This window comes from Acyrthosiphon pisum, chromosome A1, assembly GCF_005508785.2.
Source record: "Acyrthosiphon pisum isolate AL4f chromosome A1, pea_aphid_22Mar2018_4r6ur, whole genome shotgun sequence".
NCBI classification, from domain to species: Eukaryota; Metazoa; Arthropoda; class Insecta; order Hemiptera; family Aphididae; genus Acyrthosiphon; species Acyrthosiphon pisum.
In genome coordinates this window covers 51,317,757-51,338,376 of record NC_042494.1, presented here as the reverse complement: position 1 = coordinate 51,338,376, position 20,620 = coordinate 51,317,757, and the positions used below count along the sequence as shown (strand labels likewise).

Here is a 20,620-nt window from a genome sequence, read left to right as displayed (position 1 = left end):
GACTATTATATGGTCTGCTGAATTTTTGCAAATACCACTTGTTACCAGTTGTTCTTATAGCAATTTAAATATGTTGAGAATAGTAATACGTCATGAGACCAATTTTTTTTTAGACTTGAAATTTAAATTTACATATGAACATGGGACATAGGATATTTAAACGAAAAATAATACGATTTTAGTTATTTTGTTGTACAACTTGTACATAATTAAAACAAATATTTGTAGGGACTTGATATCTTACTTCACTGCGTAAATTATTATTTAGGTACATTTACAATAAACCTATCTCAAATAATTTTTCATTATAGATGGGTACTCAGATTAAATTTAAGGTATCGGATATCCGATATAGATTCTTTCTCGATCGTAATTTTTGTGGAAAACATAATATTATAAATATGGTGTATTGCAATGGTTTCAGTATAAATTAATTCAAACAACTGTATTACTAATATAGGTAGTATTAATTATTAATAAAAAATAAAAATATTCTTAGAAATAATTGTCTGACGGACTACCTCCGCTCAGAATCGTACATCCATCAAAAACACGTATATAGCATGACAAATAAAATTATTTCAATTTTTTTTTATCACGGACTGGATTTTCTAGTCAAGTCATATAAACAGTATTTTTTACTGTCTGGTTAGAGTAGGGTTTTCCCCTATATCTTGAAAAATATGTAGGTACCTAATGTCTATTGACAAATAATTTCTAATAATATAATAATACTAAATAATTTTTCTATTATCTAGTCTGCATCGTGGTCGTGATATAAACTCATAAGTTTATAATTTACTCATAAAATCGCCACTTTTTCAAAATAATCATTTTTTGAAATTATAAACGATGTACCTAATACCTACAATTAAATATTAATTTCTGAATGTGTCATTTTTTTCTATTTGTCAAGTGAATCACGGGGCTATCGCAATTCACCTATTCATTCTACGATAAACGTAAAGCAACTAAACAGTTAAGTTTACTGATTAAACAATTATCGTGATTCGTGGTTTATGGAGCTCTGTAGTCTAAAATGCAAAGTGGATTTGAATTGGAAATGCGCCTTGCACTAAATAGTAAATTCTAATGCTCGTGAAGTCAGGATTCACGAATCTAAATAAAGTGTTTTGTTTACGACTTATTATAATACTATATATACTGTATTATAGTTATTAATTAGACATAAATACATAATTATTAATTATGGGATATTATTATTTCTTATGAGTTAGGAGTTATGACTATTGGACATTTGAAATGGCACAGAACAATCATGGCTATTGCTACTAGTATTGCTATTTGCTAATAAATTGCTATAGAACAATATTGGGCCGGGGCATAAATGCATAAATTGTTCTATGATAATATGTTTATGTTACCACTTACCAATCTTCCAGTAAATAATTAATACATTTATCATGTTACCATTATTTACCTCGTGATAAAGACCTATTTGGTAGATAATATATATGTTTATAATAATATTAATATTATTTATTTAATAATATGTTTATACTTTATTATTATCTGTGGTTGCAGTAAAGTTCTCATACAAGGTCTACGGCAATACCAATACGGCAGTTCTAGTACTTTAGTATCTGCTATCTATATAGTTGTAATTTGTAGTGTGGTTGCAGCGTGTGGGTGACGGGTGTAGATAGTGTTATTTAAAATTAAAAATACTATATTTTATTATTTGTATTGTTTTAGTGTTTAAAATTGTATCAAATTTTTCGATTGTCATGTCTGTTATGCTGGGTACTATCGACGAACATTCCACCACTGAATCTTTTAGTCTTACTAGTCGTTTTTTTCCATCCAAAGTGGGCGGTAAACCAGCTTGGTTAGATTTGAAACATATTCCAGAAGCAAGCGAGCTGGCTTGTTTGAAGTGTAATATTCCTCTAGTTTTCTTGTGTCAGTTGTATGCACCAATTGATGAACCCGAATTTCGTGGTTCTTGTTTCCATCGAACTTTGTATGTGTTCTATTGTAATGAATGCAAAGGAGGAAGAACATTTGCTGTCTTCAGGTCACAGCTTCGTAAAAAAAATGATTACTATTCAGGTGAACCAGCTGAACCCAATGATCCAGATATTACACCCGATATGTGGGGAATAAAATTATGTAAAGTATGTATTCATGTAGTATCTCAGGGAAGGCCTATAGTCTCTTTATATATACATGTATATTTGATATATTTCAAATATTTCACTTGAAAATTAGGTATATTTTTTAAATTTTTATTGTGTTGTTTGTGATATCTGTATTTAATTTAAAGGTATGCGGGTGCAAGTCCACTGTGGAATATGAAAATATCTATTGCAGTTTACATCACAAAAATATTGATTTAAATAAAGAATTGAGAGACAAGTAATGTATTAAATATTTATTAATTTCCTTTTTGATTTAGAAACATCATAATACCATGATATATAATATACAATTTAGATTCATTGTGGTATTACCAGAACATATTATTAATGAAGAGTCAGATGAAGGTTCTGAAAATGCATCATTGAATAGTGAGGATGATGATAGTGATTATAGTGAAAATAGTGATGAAGCTCAAATTCCAAAAGGCTCTCTTCAAGGTAGAAATAAATATAAAGTTTTGGTGTATTGTTTCTTAATTTATTTTATGTTTGACATAGATATGGATGGTTTAGATGAAGCTTTGTTAGAAATGGCTTATGGAGGTGACAAAGATGATGAATATTTTGAAAAGTTTAAAAAATCAATATCCTCAGTTCCTGAACAAATTATTAGGTATTTTATAATTATTTCTTAAACAGCTATATAAAAATAATTACTTTAATCAACCACTTAACAATATTGTAGGTACAATCGTTTAGAGTCGCCATTGTGGATCTGTACTAAACGTATTCCTGAGGCTCATGATATTCCATCTTGCCAATATTGTGGTAAACAAAGAAGTTTTGAATTTCAAGTATGTTAAATCTAAACTAAATTACCTAATAAAGTTTTAAATTTTTATTCTATTATATTTTAAGGTAATGCCACAAATGCTGTACTATTTAAAATTGCCAGAATCTTCAACCAAGGAATCATTCAACTTCGGTATTTTAGCTGTCTATACTTGTCCTGCAAGTTGTGAGGCTGGTCAAAAATATAAGAAAGAATTTTTGTGGGAACAGAGTCCACTATGATAAAATAAATATAATTTATATTACCAGAGAATATTTTCTTTACTTTACCTATTTATATAACAAAACACTGTACATTTCCTAACGTAGGTACTTAAAATATTACATAGTATATAATTTGATAATCAAAATTTGTAGGTTTATTTCATTTGATAATCAATTTTTCAAAATTAAAATTTTAGATATTATATCATGGCCATAGTATATTAAACTTATTACTTGTAAATTGTATTACAGTTTACTCTCAATATTGTATTTAAGTACAAACTTAGTATTATTAGGTATACTATATATTCATAATACATTAAAATATTAGATTATTACATGGATAATATGTATAAAGATTCTAATTTTGGAGCATAGCGAAACAAAATTTTTGTTTGTAATAATTATTATATTGGTCTGCTGAATTTTTTTTTGGCCTATCCACCTATAGTTGTTAGCACACCTCAGCAACTTTGATATGTATCATGGTCGCACCCTCATCGCGACTATTAGCTGGGTAATTTAAGGCCAATGAAATGAGTCGAACTACAACCATGGCTGGGAAGGGTGGGATGAGGTAACCGGACTAAAACTTGTATTTTTGCTGACACCCATCTATTTTGTCTATGGTATCACCATCCATGGTCTTAGGAATATCTTCTATTATAAACAAAATCGATTATGGTTGTAGATGTAACTCTAAAATATATGATCGTAAATACTTGACATTCTCACTGAATGTTTAAATTAGCATTTTCTTTACACCGTACAATTTTCAATATATTTTGAGCTGTTTACGGCTATTTTCAGTTTTCAATTATTTTTGTTTTTTTTTCTATTTAATGTCAATAAAATTGTATTTAATATTGAATATATAAGTATTTAGAAACCAAAAGTAATTGTTATCTACTACAAATAATAAACAAATCTACATACTCCATTGAACTATATGATAACATACTCAATGACATACTCTAATGATTCAACTGATAAGAGAAACTATCCGAGCGGAACTGCACAAAGTAGTCATATTTTTCTCAATTGACACTTTGGCAGTGGCGTGGCGAACTAAACATTTTCCAGAGGCAAGATACAAATATCTGAAATATCCCAAGTATTAATATAATATAACTAATTATATTTCAGATCGTTATTGACTACCTATTAAGAATATCATATTACATATACTAGGGGACCCACCGGCTACCACCCACCACTCTATTTAAAATAAAATCTCAGAGGCAATTGCCTCTGAAATTACCATTCACCACGTCACTGCTTGATGGAGTACAGTATAAATACTAAAACGTTATATATGCATGAGTTATTTACAAGGTTCTATGATATTACGAGTCTATGAAATATATTTTATAATATAGTCTGTGGTATTACTTTTAAGATTTTGGAGGCGTACCTAGTAGTTTTATATTTTTTTAAATTTTTATTTAGAAAATAAACAATCTGCATTTCAAGACATAAATAGACTCAATAATTTTCTATGATAAATGTTCCAAAATGATTAAATAATATGTAAAATATAAATACATGTCATTTTTTAACCAAATGTTATGATAAAAGATCATTATGAATATTAGAATATTATATAGAACAAAGAAATTTTAACTTTTAATATTAATTCATTTCAATGTAATGAAACATAATTCAAATAATTATAATATTTTAAAACATAGCTTAAAATTTCCTTTTCTTTTTTAAATTTTTTCCTTTGAACTTCTTCTTTCTTTTATTACCGCTTTTTTCACTAAAATTTCCTCCAAGAGCTGAAATGTCTTCGAAATGTGTCACTTCTTTCCCTAATTTCCCAAGAGTAACTGATGATAATTGCTTAGCTCTATGCTTGTCCTTCTTGGTAACTGGCAACCTAGACAATTTTTTTTTATAAGTAGAGATAAAACTAAGTAATAGAAAAGAATTTATTTTTTAAGTGAGACAATTTTAATTTATACCTTGTAAAATAGTCTTCTTCATACTTCTGCCTTTCATAATCATACTTGGACTGTTTATTTTTTAACCCAACTGTATTAATTTGCAGTTCAACTGGTGTATCTGCATATTCCTCTCGTAACTCTTGCATAACTGAACTCTGTAGTGCTCTCTTTTTAGCTCTTTCTAACAGTTTTTGTTTTTTAACTGCTCGTGACTCATCACCATCATAAGGTACAGCTGTAACCTTAGGTGCTACATAAACACCATCCTTAACTTTTTTTGACCTTTTATCACCATCTTCATCATTATCAGACTCTACATTTTCTTCATCATCTTCTGCATCTGCTAGTCCATCAATAGTTGCACGAAATCTATCTGGATCATTAGGATCAATGGAACCTGATAATGCTGTCTTAACAAGCTTATCAATTTGGTATTTCATTTTAAACTCAAGAGGCCTTATCCGTTCTAGAACAGTTCGTTGCTCAACAAGACGTTCAATCGATGGGTCATTTTTAATGGATTGAAACTTGCATTTTTTTAGTATAATATGAGTCAAATTATTTATATAGCTCAATAATGTATGGCATTTTATATCTAATAAACTTATGCCATTACCGTTAATATTATACTCTTTGTTAATAATCTTATTCGTCGATTCTTTGGCTTCTAAGATTCCGGACTTGATATCTTTAAGCAATTTTCTTGTTTGTTCACTACAATCCGGTTGAGTTACTTCTTCTTCCATAATTATATTAATTATATTACTTATTAAAATTAAAATATATATATATATTAATTTTGAATCTTAAATCGTGACTAGAACGAAGCACATGTTTTTAATTTATATACACATTACACATTATCATAAATTAGCTATCAGCATAATGTTATCACTGTAATCATTTATCAGCAGAATGTTATCACTGTAATCATTTATAAGCAAAATGATGATTTTTCAATTTTGTTTTCACCGCTAGACAGCTGCCTGCTGCTGGATGTTGTACAGCATAGACTCATATGACATGACGGTGACTCGATTTTGGAAATACATTAAGTTATTATTAGTGGAAATAAAAAAAAATTAAGTATAATATTCCTCAAGGAGCGTCTGAATTTTAAATTTAGAAATTATATTAAGATTTAAAATTATTGTGTAGGTACTAAAAATATATGAAATGTCCAATTTTTATATTTCTATATAATATATAGCTTGGTGGACGGAGTGACCGACTCGCGCCGTCAGCGGTTCGAACTCGGCCACGGACGGCATTTTTCTTCGGGCAGTCATGGTGTCCGGAGAGAGAGGCCGCCATCCCCACCCAGGGGCGGGTTTAAGGGGGTGGCCCCCTCCCCCTTGGGACTAAGCTAACTATACTACGGCTAGTAGTAGTATACTACTAGCTTACGGTTTTCAAAAGTTAAAAAAAGAAATATAGAATTGATAATGTAATACCTATATCTATTTTATGTATATTTTTTTATAAATAAATAGTTTCAGATAAATATATTGATACCAATAATGTAACTATTTAAAATTTGTCACTATTGTGAAAAAAAAATGACTTACTTATGAGGGACTCAAAAACATAATCTGTAATTTTAAATTTTATATAGATTTAAAAAACAACCAACTAAATTCTTGAACCTCTATTAGCCCCCCCCCCCCCCTTGGTGAGTGATAAAACCCGCCCCTGTCCCCACCCGGGAATGGCATATACCTACAGGTGCCCACTTAAAAATTCTGCCAAAAACAGACACACACGTGTTCAAAACCTACAGTACCCTCCCTCCCCCACAGTTTCACAGGCTAATGACCTCAGTTGTCAAAGTCTCAAAAAAAGGTAGCTAGGTAGCTAATGTTTGAAAATTTAATACAAGATTTCTTAAGAACCTATTTCATACTGTAATAAAAAATAAAAATAACAACACAAATAATATATAGGTACATCTTGTTATTTTTATTTCAATATTTATATAGAATATAGACAGTCCTGTAAAGAATACTTTTAAAAACTACTTTAGTAAATACTCAAATACTTTGAAAAGTATTTGGAATACTTTTCAAATACTTTTGGTTTTTAAAGTTGGTTTCTAATTATCGTATATAAACATATAGGTAGTAGGTTATTTAATAGTTATCTAATAGTTTAAAGGGAATATTGTTATTCAATAACTATTTTTAGAAATCTGGTTTTCACAAACCTTCGGACTTCGGCTAACACAGAAATACAGAATATTAAATAAATCTATTATTCTATTATTGTAGTTGACAATAATATTTTTCCAACCAATTATTTCGAATAAAAATAAAATGTTCGAAATAAAAAAAACCCGCAAAGTGCGAGTCGGACTCGCGCACGAAGGGTTTCGTACCATCATCAGCTATAAACATGTTGGCTACACTGCTCATATTCAAAATTCTATGATTTTTACCACGAACTACTAGTAGTAGTTCGTGATTTTTACTATTTGTTGTTATAGCGCCAACATAAATACATAATCTCTGAAAATTTCAACTTTCTAACTTTCATGGTTCATGAGATACAGCCTGGTGACAGATGGACGGACGGACGGACAGCGGAGCGTTAGTAATAGGGTCCCGTTATACCGTACGGAACCCTAAAAACCAAAGTATTCAATACCAAAAAGTATTTAATACAAAAATAAGTATTTAAAATACCATTCAAAATACTTCATACTGAAAGTAATGGCACCCCTGACCCCCCCCCCCCAATTTGCGCCACTGAGTATAATGTATATAGATAGGCACTAAGAACTATAAGCGTCGCAACTCACAGTTCGTAATTTTTTTTAAAAATCATGAGATGTATATGCCTATTTGATTCATTGTCATTATAATCATCATCATCCTCAGCTTAACGATCCATTAAGAACATATGCATAAATAGCGTTTGAGATTTGGGGGGGCTAATAGGGCTAATATGGCGTTACTTTGATAATATTGAATACGCTTAAAACAAAATGTATGAAATGTTTGGGAGGGCTATGGACATTTTGGGGGGGCTTAGCCCCTAGAGCCCCCCCCCCATTTGCGCCTATGAATTTAAGGACTTGTGCTGCCACTAGTAAGCCTTTCTATTTATCTCTGTCCAAAGCCCAGTCTAACATTGAACTCCTATCTATTAATCTCTTATCCTTTTCTACAATCTATACGTTATCTTTTCATCTTGTTCTCGATCTTCCCAATGGGCGTTTTTTTATTTATTTTTTCTGTCAATGAGTGTTCTTTATTACATTCAAGTTGTAGATTTATTTATGATTTATTTGAATCATAAATACCTTTATTTTATTTAAAAAAAATTGGAATTCAGATTAATTATTGAACTATACAAACTTTTTGATTATTTATTCATTAAATCTATTCAAAATGTAAATAGTCTAAGAAGATGCAAAGTCACAAAGGTCTTGGTCCTTGGTAGTTAGGTTACTGCAGCTATCTACGTGCATCGGCCTGAAATGTCACGGCTAGATTTAGGGTGGGTTGCATAGTCTTTATGCAACAACAACCCACCCTTAGTACTAGTATTAGCAGTACCGTGCTAACTTTCATTGGCCCCAGGGCAATATACTATATACAAGATATAAGCAATGAAAAAAAAAATAGTGAATAGTGTTGTTTTAGTACTATATAATAGTTGAAGAACTTGGCAAAAACTTCAAATTCACCAATGTATGACTCACTAACACTTCGGGAATTCACGTATGTTTTTTTTAAATATTTCTATATTTGATAGGTATAGAGAGGTACTTATGAATTATTAGTTATTTAAAAATCTTAAATACAAATACGTAATAATATATCGTTAAGTATTATAATATGATAGAGTTATTATTTTAATACTATTGAATAATGAATATAATATAGGTAGGTTACCTACGTTATCGTTTATTAGACAGAAGGTAAATGTATTAAACAGTTCAATAAAAGTTTATATTTTATTCAAAACTCGTTTTTAAATGCAAAATATGAGTAGGTATATATTATTACGTGTACTTTTGTCTTTTGCACATGTGCTAGTTTCAGTTTTTATTTTATTTGTTTTTAGTTTTTAGGTACGTAAAGTTATTTAATATATTTATGAAAATTGGGAACATACCTATACTCATTAAAAAAATTCCTTCTAGGTAAACTATAACGTCTTCATGGTAAAATTGTTGTTTTATATAACATCACACGCAGAGGTATATGAATTTTGCACTTATAATATTTATGGCTACTTAATATCCATTTAGTATATTATTATGTAAAAGTATACTAAATACTTACATACATTTTTATTTAGAAATTTCATGATTTTTTTTATATGGTAAATATTTTATTAAACAATATACACGAGTTTGATTCAAAGTTAAAATTTAATAGGATTGGCTACATCGTAAAAACAATACGAAAGTATACACGCATGGTGCAGGGTGGGCGTGTGGGGCGTGTAAATAGTAAAAAAAACCATATTGTTTATTGTCCGGTAAACATTGCGCACTGTGGATGCCAAAAAACGGTCGGCGGTGAGTATTATTTTTAAACATATAATATAATAATACTCTATAATATAATTGAAAAAGTAGAGCTCGGCGCGCGCGCGTCGCCGTGCCGAGATCGAGGACCGCGGCCGCCGCCGACACGAACGCGGTCGAGCGGGTGGCCGCATCGCGGTCGTTGTCGTCGTCGTGCGCGGCGCGCGAAAAGGGTTTGTCGTCGTCGGTTTTGATTTTATTATTTTGGCGCGTGCTGACCATCTGCCATCTGCGGCAGCCACCACCGTATTACAGTCGGCCACCGTCGCACGGCCCAAGGTCGCCGCCACGTCATTTACGTATTTTCGCCTCCTCCGCGTCCGCACCCACGTCTTTTTCCCACCACGACCAGGCGGCCGATGACTGCTCGACGGCGTCGCCGCCGCCACCGCCGTGGCCGAGCCGTTGCGGCGGTGTCACGTTTCCGAGACGCGTTTCGCTCGTGCGTTATTCCACTGCAGCAGCTCTCATCGCCGCCAACGAGCGTGATTAGTGAGACGATCGCGTTTGCCGCCGCGCTGCTTTGACGCAATAATAATAATAATAATATCATCACCGCGCGTGACGGAAGTACGGCGATTGCGGGGTCCGTCAGTTATTATGCATTGTGGTCGTGATGGAACAAGTGGTCGCGCTCGTTTACAACAACGGCCCGGAACAGCAGCAGCAACAGCAACAGCCGCCGAGTCCCGTTGTTTCGCCGCCGCAGCAGCAACAGCAGCCGAGGACGGCGGAAGACGAAGACGGCGAGGACCGCAGCGGCGCCGCGTTCTTCTGTAATACCGAGTACAGGTCAGTGCGTTTATATAACATTATAGAATGTCATAATTCATAAGTATATTACATTACGCGTTTCAAGTGTTTGGTTTAGAGTCCGACCTGTCTGAGGACCAAGTGACCTCGAAGACGCAGTCACTTGTGGCGGGTCTCACCGAGCTGATGGTTCTCTACTGTTATATATATATATACATATAAGCTGGTATACAGCTTACCTACTGTTCTTGTAGCTAAGACATTGTAAAACTCCGCGAACCATATTCTGACATTATTATTATTATAAAGGCTCTGTCAAACAGAACGCGTTATAACGCGCGTTAAAGCGGTAAATGGCTCGTCGGCGTGGTGCTTTCACGCGTGTGAATAACGCGGCGTTGTAACAAATTACAAAATCACGCGACGTTAAAATAACGCTTTCTGTTTGACAGAGCTTCTATGCTCGTGGTGGACGATTTTAAATATTAATTCGGCTTCGTTTTGGCAATTGGCATCATACACAGTCGCACAGACAGCCTGCAGACAGGTGTTATACGCACCTACCTGTTTATTATATACGGTACGAATACCGTGACGACGTACCTTATTTGTTGTAATATTATTATTATATCGTTATGTTTTCACCGGGGACAAGTCGTCGTCAGTCGCAAAATTGTTGCTATGTAGGTATTCTGACGTAGTTGCCGATATATTAAATTCACGACTTTCGGATCGTCCCACGCTGTAATATGCGTTAACCGCCGCGCAGGCTAGTCATTCGAACACACGCGTGTTGTATATCTATATATTATGATGCTACAGTATTATAATGGTGTGTTCCTATTTCTTTTCCACTTTACGCCTCCACCCATAAATACTTAATAAAACCGCGACATATTTAAACACTTATTTCAATAAAATAAAAGTGTATAATATCCTTAGTATACTGCACAATAGATACGCAATAGGTACGCACATTTTTTTACCTGATATAAATTAAAACCAAGTGATTGTAAATATTCTGACAGAACTTGTTACACCAATCCAATATGGTAGAAGATTATTCTAAGATTTAATAAACGATATTAGCTTTGTTGATCTACTGCACATAATTATATCGATAAAAATCTGTTTCATCATGATGTATTGTGCATTGTGTAATGTGTATGTTATTTGTTATCATATAGGTTCAAATATTTGACTCAGATGTGTGTTTTAGTTAATAAATTATATGCCTAGGATACCTATGTAAGAAATTAAGAAACAAAAATATATATTTATAGTGTTGGGTAGTAACGTACCTAACGCAAATTATAAATTATTGCAACGAGATTACTTGTAGAGTAACGCTTTAGTAATTTCATCATATATAAATTAACGCACTAGTAACAAATTACTTTTTAAAAGTAATTTCTATAGATAACGTGTTATTTTCCACGTTATTAAAATAAGTTATGTATGTAGACCATATGACAACAACTAGGGGCCCAGGACATTCGAGAAAAATTAAAAATCAATACAATTTATTTACGATTCCGAAAGTTTTATATAGTAATCAAAAATATTATTACCTAATTAAAGATCCCGGGAATTAATACTAATACAATTTATATTGTCATTATAATAGTGTACTTACTACTCATTACCTATAGTCGTTATGGATAGATGTTGTAATTCATTTTTGAAAAAATAACTTTATTTGTAATGCCCTAGTTTTTGAATGTAAAAGTGACGCTAGTGATAAAAATAATATCGAGTAACACGAATGTAATTTAAATTAAAATATTTAATGTATCGAGTAACGTAATTTTATTACTTTTGAAAAGTAATTTACCCAACACTGCATATTTACTCATAAACTCCTTAATATCAAAGCATGTGGAAATGTGCAAAAATACTTGAAACAGTTAACCTACACAAACGTTATAAGATTACCTAGTGATTACTTTAAAACTATTAGAGTAATAATAATATGTTGTGACTTTATGAGTCATTGTAGTATTGTATGGAAGAAATTGGCAAATTTAAACACGTAGGTGTTATTACATTAATAATTAATGGAATTTTGATTAAAATAATGTCGATTATTGAAATAATACATAACTTGAGGAGTTAAGAAAAATAATACTCACAATGACTGGTATAAAAAAAGTTAGTACCTATCTATATACAATGTTTTTTAAATTACAATTTTAACTTCAATGTCCATTAGTTATAGGTACATAACATTTTTCAAAGAAAAGTTTCATTATTCTAATTATATTACTATTTACTGTAGACTATAGAGTATAGGTTATTTATTTATTTTTAATTTTTAACAACTATAGATACCTACCTACAAGTGATTTTATAGGTCTACCATAGATTAGAAACTAAATACATTGAACATTTGCAAGATAAATTATAATTCATATGTCACGCATAGAGCGTATTATTTTAGCCTATTATTATAATATAAACGAGACATTTTGATATTTTGTGTTGTTTTCATATTTTAGTTCCATTATATAATGCCGTTTGAGACTTTTTGTATAGGTACCTATTTATGTTTTTTTTAACATATCCAGACATATTATTTGAACTTATGATTTTATATTATGTAAAAATAAAATTAGTTACTTTAGCTCAACTCGTTTTTATAATGCAGTTTAAGACTGCATTTTATGACGATACAACCAGAACTCCCGTTGGTTATCAAAAATAGTGAGTAGTGACCTAGCCAACATATTTTGTTGAATATATGAATCTTATTAATTTCACGCAACTAAGTAGCATCAAAAGTTGTCCCATTATATTTTTAAGTTAAATATTAAACTAATAAATCACGGTTTCAATGATGTAAGTTAAACATTTCAACTTTATGAAAATTTCAAAGATTTGAGACAATAGGTGTAACATTTTCAATACAATAGGTAAATAATTTGATATAGATTAAGTAAAAACATAATGTTTACAGAAAAATAAACTAACGATTTGTGTCATTTATATTATATAATCGTAAATTTAAGTTATAAAATCTATTTAGATTTATATCTTATACGTACGGCATATATAATTTAATTTATATTTATTTATACACTGATGAAAACACGACTAGGTATTGCATAATTTTTTATTTGGCGTGTGCCTACATTCGCATATTTATTAGTTTATTACTATATAAATAATATAAAATGTACATCTTGTAGTGTGCATAAAAATAAAACGATTAATTTTGTATTATTTTGTATTTTGTAATAAATTTAAAATGATTCATTAACTTTAGCCTAACACAATACATTATCATTCACGATTAAAGTCCATTATAATTGATAAGAAGCATGCACAAAATGTATTAAACGTCAAAGTTGGGCACCTAAATCGTTTATTTGTATGAATGTGATAGGTACATACCTATAGTTACAAGTTCACTTGATTTATTCACCTGAATCACAAAATAAAGTCTGTTGGCCATTTTTAGTATCATGTCACTATAGAACTTCTTTTCGAGAATATCCTGATTGTATTATATTTTATAGGACCTATACCTAAATGGCTGAATATGTATCCATTTCATCTACATGGATATAAATAATTACTGAATAACTTTATTACACAACGGTTAAGTTGATTAATTATTGATCACTATATAAGGCTGTATTAGATTTCGGTGCATATTGCACTATTTTTCTAAGTTATATATATATGATATTTATTAGTAATTTCATAACGTATTCGTTTCTTGTATTTTTGAATTAGAATAAGAAGTTTTTATTTTTAAAATTGTTTGACAATGTAAAATGTTATGGTATATTGTTTTAGATCATTTTAGTGTTTATAAGGCATTTAAATCTAAAATGCTGTTTTAAATTGTATTTTAAGATTTTTACTTTAAAAATTATCTTTGTAACATGCTAACAAGGATTTAATTTAATTGAATATTATTAATTGTTATTTTTCGAACGAATCCGTACAAGGTAAAATTGAAATTAAGAGTGGAGAATGGAGATGGAAAATTAAATAAGAATAATTTTCTTTTCTGATTAAAAATCCACGTAGATGACTTGAAATTTTGTAGTCCTGCAAAACTTTTTTTTAAATTAAATAAAAAAATATTTTTGTCTTAAACTTTATTAAAACTCGTTTAAAGTAAAAAATTTTTAGGTGCATTATTTTGAACTTTTAATGCAGAAAAACCATTTTTAAAGGCATTACATTCCTAGCCTTATTGATCGTAGTTCATAATAATAATAATATTTTTCTAAAATATGTTAATACCTATCTAGGCTCAGCGCTACCATAATTTATTTTTTTTCTTTCTTAAATTGAATCTAATATATATTTTTATTTTCTTTTAAGCCTAGAACTATTATTGCAAAAATATAATTTTGGAAATAGTTCAAAATTGGTCAATGTATGCAATGTTAATTAAATATAACATCGTACTACATATTTATTATGCCATAACTATTTTAATGTCATGTTTAAAAACATCACATCATTAAAGAGAGCATTTTGTATTTTCTAGTACGACGTACAATGATGTATATATAACTTATAAAAGTACATAGTTAAGTTTGCTTGTCTAGTTGTCTGTTGTTAAGTACACTGAACAGATAATTTTGTGGCTTTTATTCAAATGATAGTGTTAAATTAATGTAGGGCGTTGGTATAGGGTACCTCAAAAGGTTTACTATAAAATATGTACAATGATATGTGACATATAAGTATAACAGTATGGCAGTATGTTTTAGGTCTTACGTAATACGAATACCTATAATAATATGTAAGACGCTTTATATTAAAATAAATTATTATATTATACTTATAATATTATGTACATTATACTTTAAAATAATATGTATGTCATTAACTACTCTATAACTATAGTTAGTTCCAACTTGCAATTATACATGTATAACTATATAATTAGTTATACAAATGTTTATTTTACAGTTTTATCCATTACAACTATCAAACAAATAGTTATGTGCAATATGACGTCAAACCACAAAATGATACTACATTACAAGAAGGGTTTCAGGACGATTTATCTCAAAGTTCATTCAGCAACGACACTCCGCCGGACCAGTCGGATACTAAAAGACATTATTGTGAATTCACTGGGTGCAAAAGAACGTACAGCACCGTCGGAAATCTCCGTACTCATATGAAGACACACAAAGGTGTGTAAATATTAGAAGATTAGTGCGAAATAAAATTTATTATATGAGTTAAATAGAAAAATATATACTATTTAGTATCTATCTATGTATTTATTAATTTAATATGTATTGTACACAAATGTATAATATTATAGGTACACTCGTATTATAGGTATATTATATTATAATATAGTACGTGATAGTACCAATGTTTATTGAAGTAAATTATTTTTAAATTTAGAAGCCAATATTTCACTTTATAAGTAATTAAAAATTGTATTTTGCAAAATTATACGCTATCTTAAATCTTTCCAACAAATAATTATTTTTATTAAATCAAATCAATATATATTATATAATATTATTATAATATGTTGGATTATAGTACCGACATCACCAGATTTTAAATAATTAATTAAAATTTACTATCATAGTTCATAATATATATTCTATACGATTGTATTGTGTCCATGATTTTTTTTACAATTGCCAACCATAATGTTAAATTTATAAAAATAACTCACGTAGTTATGTTATCATTATTTGTATACTTATAGAGTGGTGAAATGAACCTTTTGTTTTAATTACTAATGTATAGTTTTTTAGGAAGTTTAAAAGTTGAAAATGTGCATGTTTTAGACAATTATACAGCACCTTTATAAACCATAAATTAAACTCTGATGGTTAAAAATGTAATTATATATATTTTTTTAATAAATTCGCAAAATATTGCAAAAAGAAAACCCTAATATCAGAAAATTTTTTTTCAATACAATGTATATCATTAAGGTTTAAATTTTAAATTTACATTATACATTATACATTAATACATTGCAATGAACTGTTTGAATATTCATTGTTAGGTGAATACCGGTTCAAGTGTAACATAATTGACTGCGGTAAACCGTTTTTGACGTCATATAGTTTGAAAATCCATGAACGTGTACATACAAAACAAAAACCATTTGTTTGCACCAAGGAGGAATGTCAAAAAGCCTTTAACACCGTTTACAGGTAAAGATTTCGATTATCTCATTCAAGTTATTTCAGTAATCTTTTAGAAATATGATGGACCTACGTTGTTTGTAGTACAGGCTACGAGCTCATCAACGCTTGCACACTGGTGACACTTTCGACTGTATACAAGCAGGCTGCGGCAAGTGTTTTACGACTTTTAGTGATCTAAAGAAGCATTATAGAACGCACACCCAAGAACGGCCGTACAAGTAATATACAAATATACAATACCTATTGTAATAATGTACAAATTAAAATTTTAGGTATGTCATAATATTACAATAAGTAATAACTATATAACTAATAAGTATATAGCTTACATGAGTTACAAGTTACGACACTGATATCATATATTCCTGTCAAAGTTAGGATTATTAAAAAAAAATTTTTACCTTATAGCTTACATAATATTACGACATACGTAGAAAGCTATTAACAACAATCTTGAACAAATGAACATATGTGCGTCATAATTATGCGTCCGTTTATTATGTCATGATTTTCAGATGCGCAGAAGAAGGATGCGGTCGAGCGTTTACGGCCAGCCATCATCTGAAAACGCACAAGAGGACGCATTCGGCCGACAAACTGTACACGTGTGACCGACCGAATTGCAACAAGTCGTTCCCGGGAAAGGCCAGTCTTAAAACACACCAGCGGAGTCATGATATTTGGGACGAGTCCGAGACCCTGTCAGATTTCGCCGATGACTTGCTACAGCATTTTGACAGCGAAACCAACAGCACAACTTCCGAATTCTTAAAATACCAAAGTACGTACTTTTCGAATGTTAGAATCAGTGGCGCAATCAGGTTGGATTTTCGTAGGGGTTGAGGTATGAATTTCAAAAAAATTTCTCAATAGCTATTTGGGTTTTATAAGTTATATCTAGGCGAAGTTCATACGTTTAATATGGACATAGGTTGCCATGTAAATTATGTAACCATGTGTCGCTTAGAATTCGAAAGAAAATAATCCCAAATATTGGGAACGAATGTGCTCCCTTCCCCAACACCACCTTAATTGCGCCGCTATTTAGAACAGTTTACACTATAATAACCTGATAAGATCTAATATTAACAATGTAATTTCAGGTCAACTAGTTATACCGCTGTCAAAGGCCAACATCGAAGCCCTAAAGCGATGCGAAACGGCCGAAGTGGAGGTGGATGCATACCTTTCAGGCATTGCGATACGGACATTCACAGGGGCGGGCCCGGATTCAAGCACGGCTACCGTGCAAAAGATGATCCTGGCCGAGCCGGACGACGACATGCCGGTCAAGCTGTCGGTTGAGTGCAACGTTGACGTGCAGAAAGTCGGCCAGGACGCCAACGGTACGATCAGCTTGTGTGTAATGGACAACGGCGAGTTGATGTCCAGCCTGCTGATGATGCCGGTGATCAACGGTGCCAGTTACGAGACGGTGACGGAGGACGACTCTAGCCAGCCGCCGCCCATGTCCATAGCCACAGAGACGGTGCAGGAACTGCAGTTCGTCGACGAGCCCGTCCGGCAGACAGTGACGGCCGTCGAGCAGTCGGACGCCGAATCGGCGGGGGCGGCAGCCGTCGAACTCATACCGTTCGACGACATCTTGGTGTCCAAACCAGACACGGATTTCGCGGTGTGTGAACCGCACCACGTGGTCACCGCCGACGAACCGCTGCAAGTGGCAGAAGAGTTCAGCGTCGAGGAGCTCATACTTAGCCTGGCCGACGACGGAGATCACTGTCTCGACAGTTCGGTCGCTTCACTCATGGTGAGCCCGCAGCTGGAAGTGTTCGAACCCACATTTCCTGTACCGGCTCCCAGCCTCCCGCTGCAACAGCAGGTGATCGAACCAACGTTTTCGCCGGATGGTAACTGCAACAGTTTCGCAGACGCCGCTGCCGCCGCCGCGACAGTCGCCGGTCACCCGACCGCGTCTTGTTCACTGACCGTGGCCTGCAACACCCGCAAACAGCTCAGGAAGGTGCTTGAACACAGGCGGCCCGCGAGCATATCGCACTGAAGCCCGACGCGATGTATCGGAGACTAATGTCGGGTCGCATATTAATTATTATACGATCATTAAGCATTTAATGAGTCAATAGTAAGCTAATGGTCCCTTAAACATTATTTAGCGTCCTGAAATATATTATTGTAATTTAGTGTTATATGCATCTCCACATAAACGTATTATTTTAAGTTATGGTGCGATTATTTAAAGTCGTTTATAATATCCGCTAGAAAATGTACCGTTTATTTTTTAAAACGAATTATGTATTGTCTATTTTTGTTACTAAATTAATTTTATGTTTTTTTTTTACTCGTTTATTATGTTTTTCATAGAATTGCCTGAAAAAAAAAACTATATTCAAATGTTATATTATATTAGGGATTTCGGTTGAATATATCGAAAAGAAACATTTAGCCCAGTACGTTATACTCAGCATGAATTTTTATTTAATATCTCTATAGCATTTATGATTTAACTTTATTACATTCATCTTTTAACCCATTAGATTTCTTTATTTTAACGTGTAATAAGCTGTGATTCAGTAACATTTTTTTTAGTACATTCTTTACTATATAATATAATTTATTCGTTGTGATTTTACACATTTTTGATAATATGTAGGTAGATAACTTTGTATTATTTATAGTTTATTCAATTATTACATATACGGTATACGTACAACCTACTAATATCTATAAGAAGGTTTTTAGTGGTAGTTTAGGATAAGTTCTATAAATATTATAGGATAGGTCTGATTGTCTGATATATTTTCACTCTAACTACCTACCACTCAATGAAATTAATGATTTACTTATAATTGCATTTATACTCTAGTTTAATTTAAACATCATCTCCTTAGTATATATTAATATTATAATATATCGTATTAACTCGTACAGTGTATACAGACGTGTATAATATCATATAGGTACCTACTACCTAGTAACATAACTATATAATACCTACTTTAAAGATACGGTTCCGGGGCACTATTGGCATGACATAAATACATATACTATATTATAACTCTAACATAATAATGCTTATATAATATATTATATCTATACGTAATCTATTTTGAAAAATTATTTCATATTGTCAACTTTGTACGACTAACCATGTAATATACATTTTTGACGTTTAATACATAAAAGAAACTAAATGTAGTAAGTAATCAAAATCGGGATCGAGCTTACTATTATTTATAACCTCGAGTAGGCTTATTCTCGTACAGTGCCAAATTATTTTTACCGGAATTTAACTCACGCGTAACGAAAGTGATACATTAGTTTTGAACTCATTACTTTTTTTTATTTTAATTATTGTTTAAAGTGAAAGTTTGTTATTTTTGTGTATTCATAAATGTACTTTTTGTAGTCATACAAAATAATGTTGTAATTTTGTATTTCTGATATTTAATAGATAATATGTAGTCTACGTATTTTATTGTAGACGGATAATACCTCGCTCATTTAATTCATGTTTTTGTTTATACTTCATTTCAACGTGTATATTAATTGTTGTTTCGTAATAAACAATATTGAGTTACATTGATAACATTTTTAATAATTTATACATTGTTGTATAGGTATAGTATAATAATGAATAGGGTTATGTGCTATAGGTTATAACCTCGATCTGGTCATGAAATATATTATTATTTGTATTGACTATTTATTATTATTAACTAAAATATTACCCCGCCAGTTTATCCCACTTAAATATATTTTATTATTTCTGAATATTTTCTTAAGCTTTCATATTGTTATTTTACTTTGAATGATTGTATGGGAAAAAAATAAGCTGTTATATACATTATACTATAATACACTTTGGTTGAGTAATTTGGTGTGTATTTGGTAATGAAACACTAAAAACTTTCGAATTTTAAAAGAAAATTATAGGTACTTTTTTATTATTATTTTAATACATATATAAAGGCGATATACGCACTAACGCACTTATCGTATATTCTTCGATAGGTTGTTGAATTAAAAGTATTATCAATGCACGTATAGTATTGTAGCTTCAGTTTTTACTTTGGATGTTTGCATTCCAGC

The 20,620-nt window shown here is 31.3% G+C and overlaps 3 protein-coding genes across 4 annotated transcripts; 2 read left to right on the top strand and 1 right to left on the bottom strand.

Annotated features, from left to right (window-relative positions):
- Positions 1-1,467: 1,467 nt before the first annotated feature.
- Positions 1,468-3,207, top strand: LOC100167081 (programmed cell death protein 2). Of its 2 annotated transcripts, XM_008188804.2 has the most exons (7): positions 1,468-1,646; positions 1,717-2,138; positions 2,288-2,379; positions 2,458-2,600; positions 2,661-2,775; positions 2,848-2,956; positions 3,021-3,207. In XM_008188804.2, exons 2-7 carry the CDS (start codon positions 1,749-1,751, stop codon positions 3,174-3,176), a joined length of 1,005 nt encoding a protein of 334 aa, XP_008187026.1. In that variant the 5' UTR covers positions 1,468-1,646; positions 1,717-1,748; the 3' UTR covers positions 3,177-3,207. The 2 variants fall into 2 exon arrangements, with proteins under 2 accessions (XP_008187026.1, XP_016663147.1); XM_016807658.2 differs by having other exon boundaries at positions 1,500-2,138.
- A 1,372-nt stretch (positions 3,208-4,579) lies between these two features.
- Ngdn (neuroguidin, EIF4E binding protein) lies at positions 4,580-5,955 on the bottom strand. The gene is given in 2 exon segments (NM_001162343.2): positions 4,580-5,040; positions 5,126-5,955. Coding segments are annotated over 2 exon segments (918 nt in total). The 5' UTR covers positions 5,854-5,955; the 3' UTR covers positions 4,580-4,850.
- Positions 5,956-9,793: 3,838 nt separating this feature from the next.
- Positions 9,794-20,110, top strand: LOC100572605 (zinc finger protein 76). Its single transcript, XM_003247183.4, has 6 exons — positions 9,794-10,436; positions 15,333-15,562; positions 16,405-16,555; positions 16,636-16,767; positions 17,065-17,330; positions 17,653-20,110. Exons 1-6 carry the CDS (start codon positions 10,261-10,263, stop codon positions 18,570-18,572), a joined length of 1,875 nt encoding a protein of 624 aa, XP_003247231.1. The 5' UTR covers positions 9,794-10,260; the 3' UTR covers positions 18,573-20,110.
- Positions 20,111-20,620: the final 510 nt, after the last annotated feature.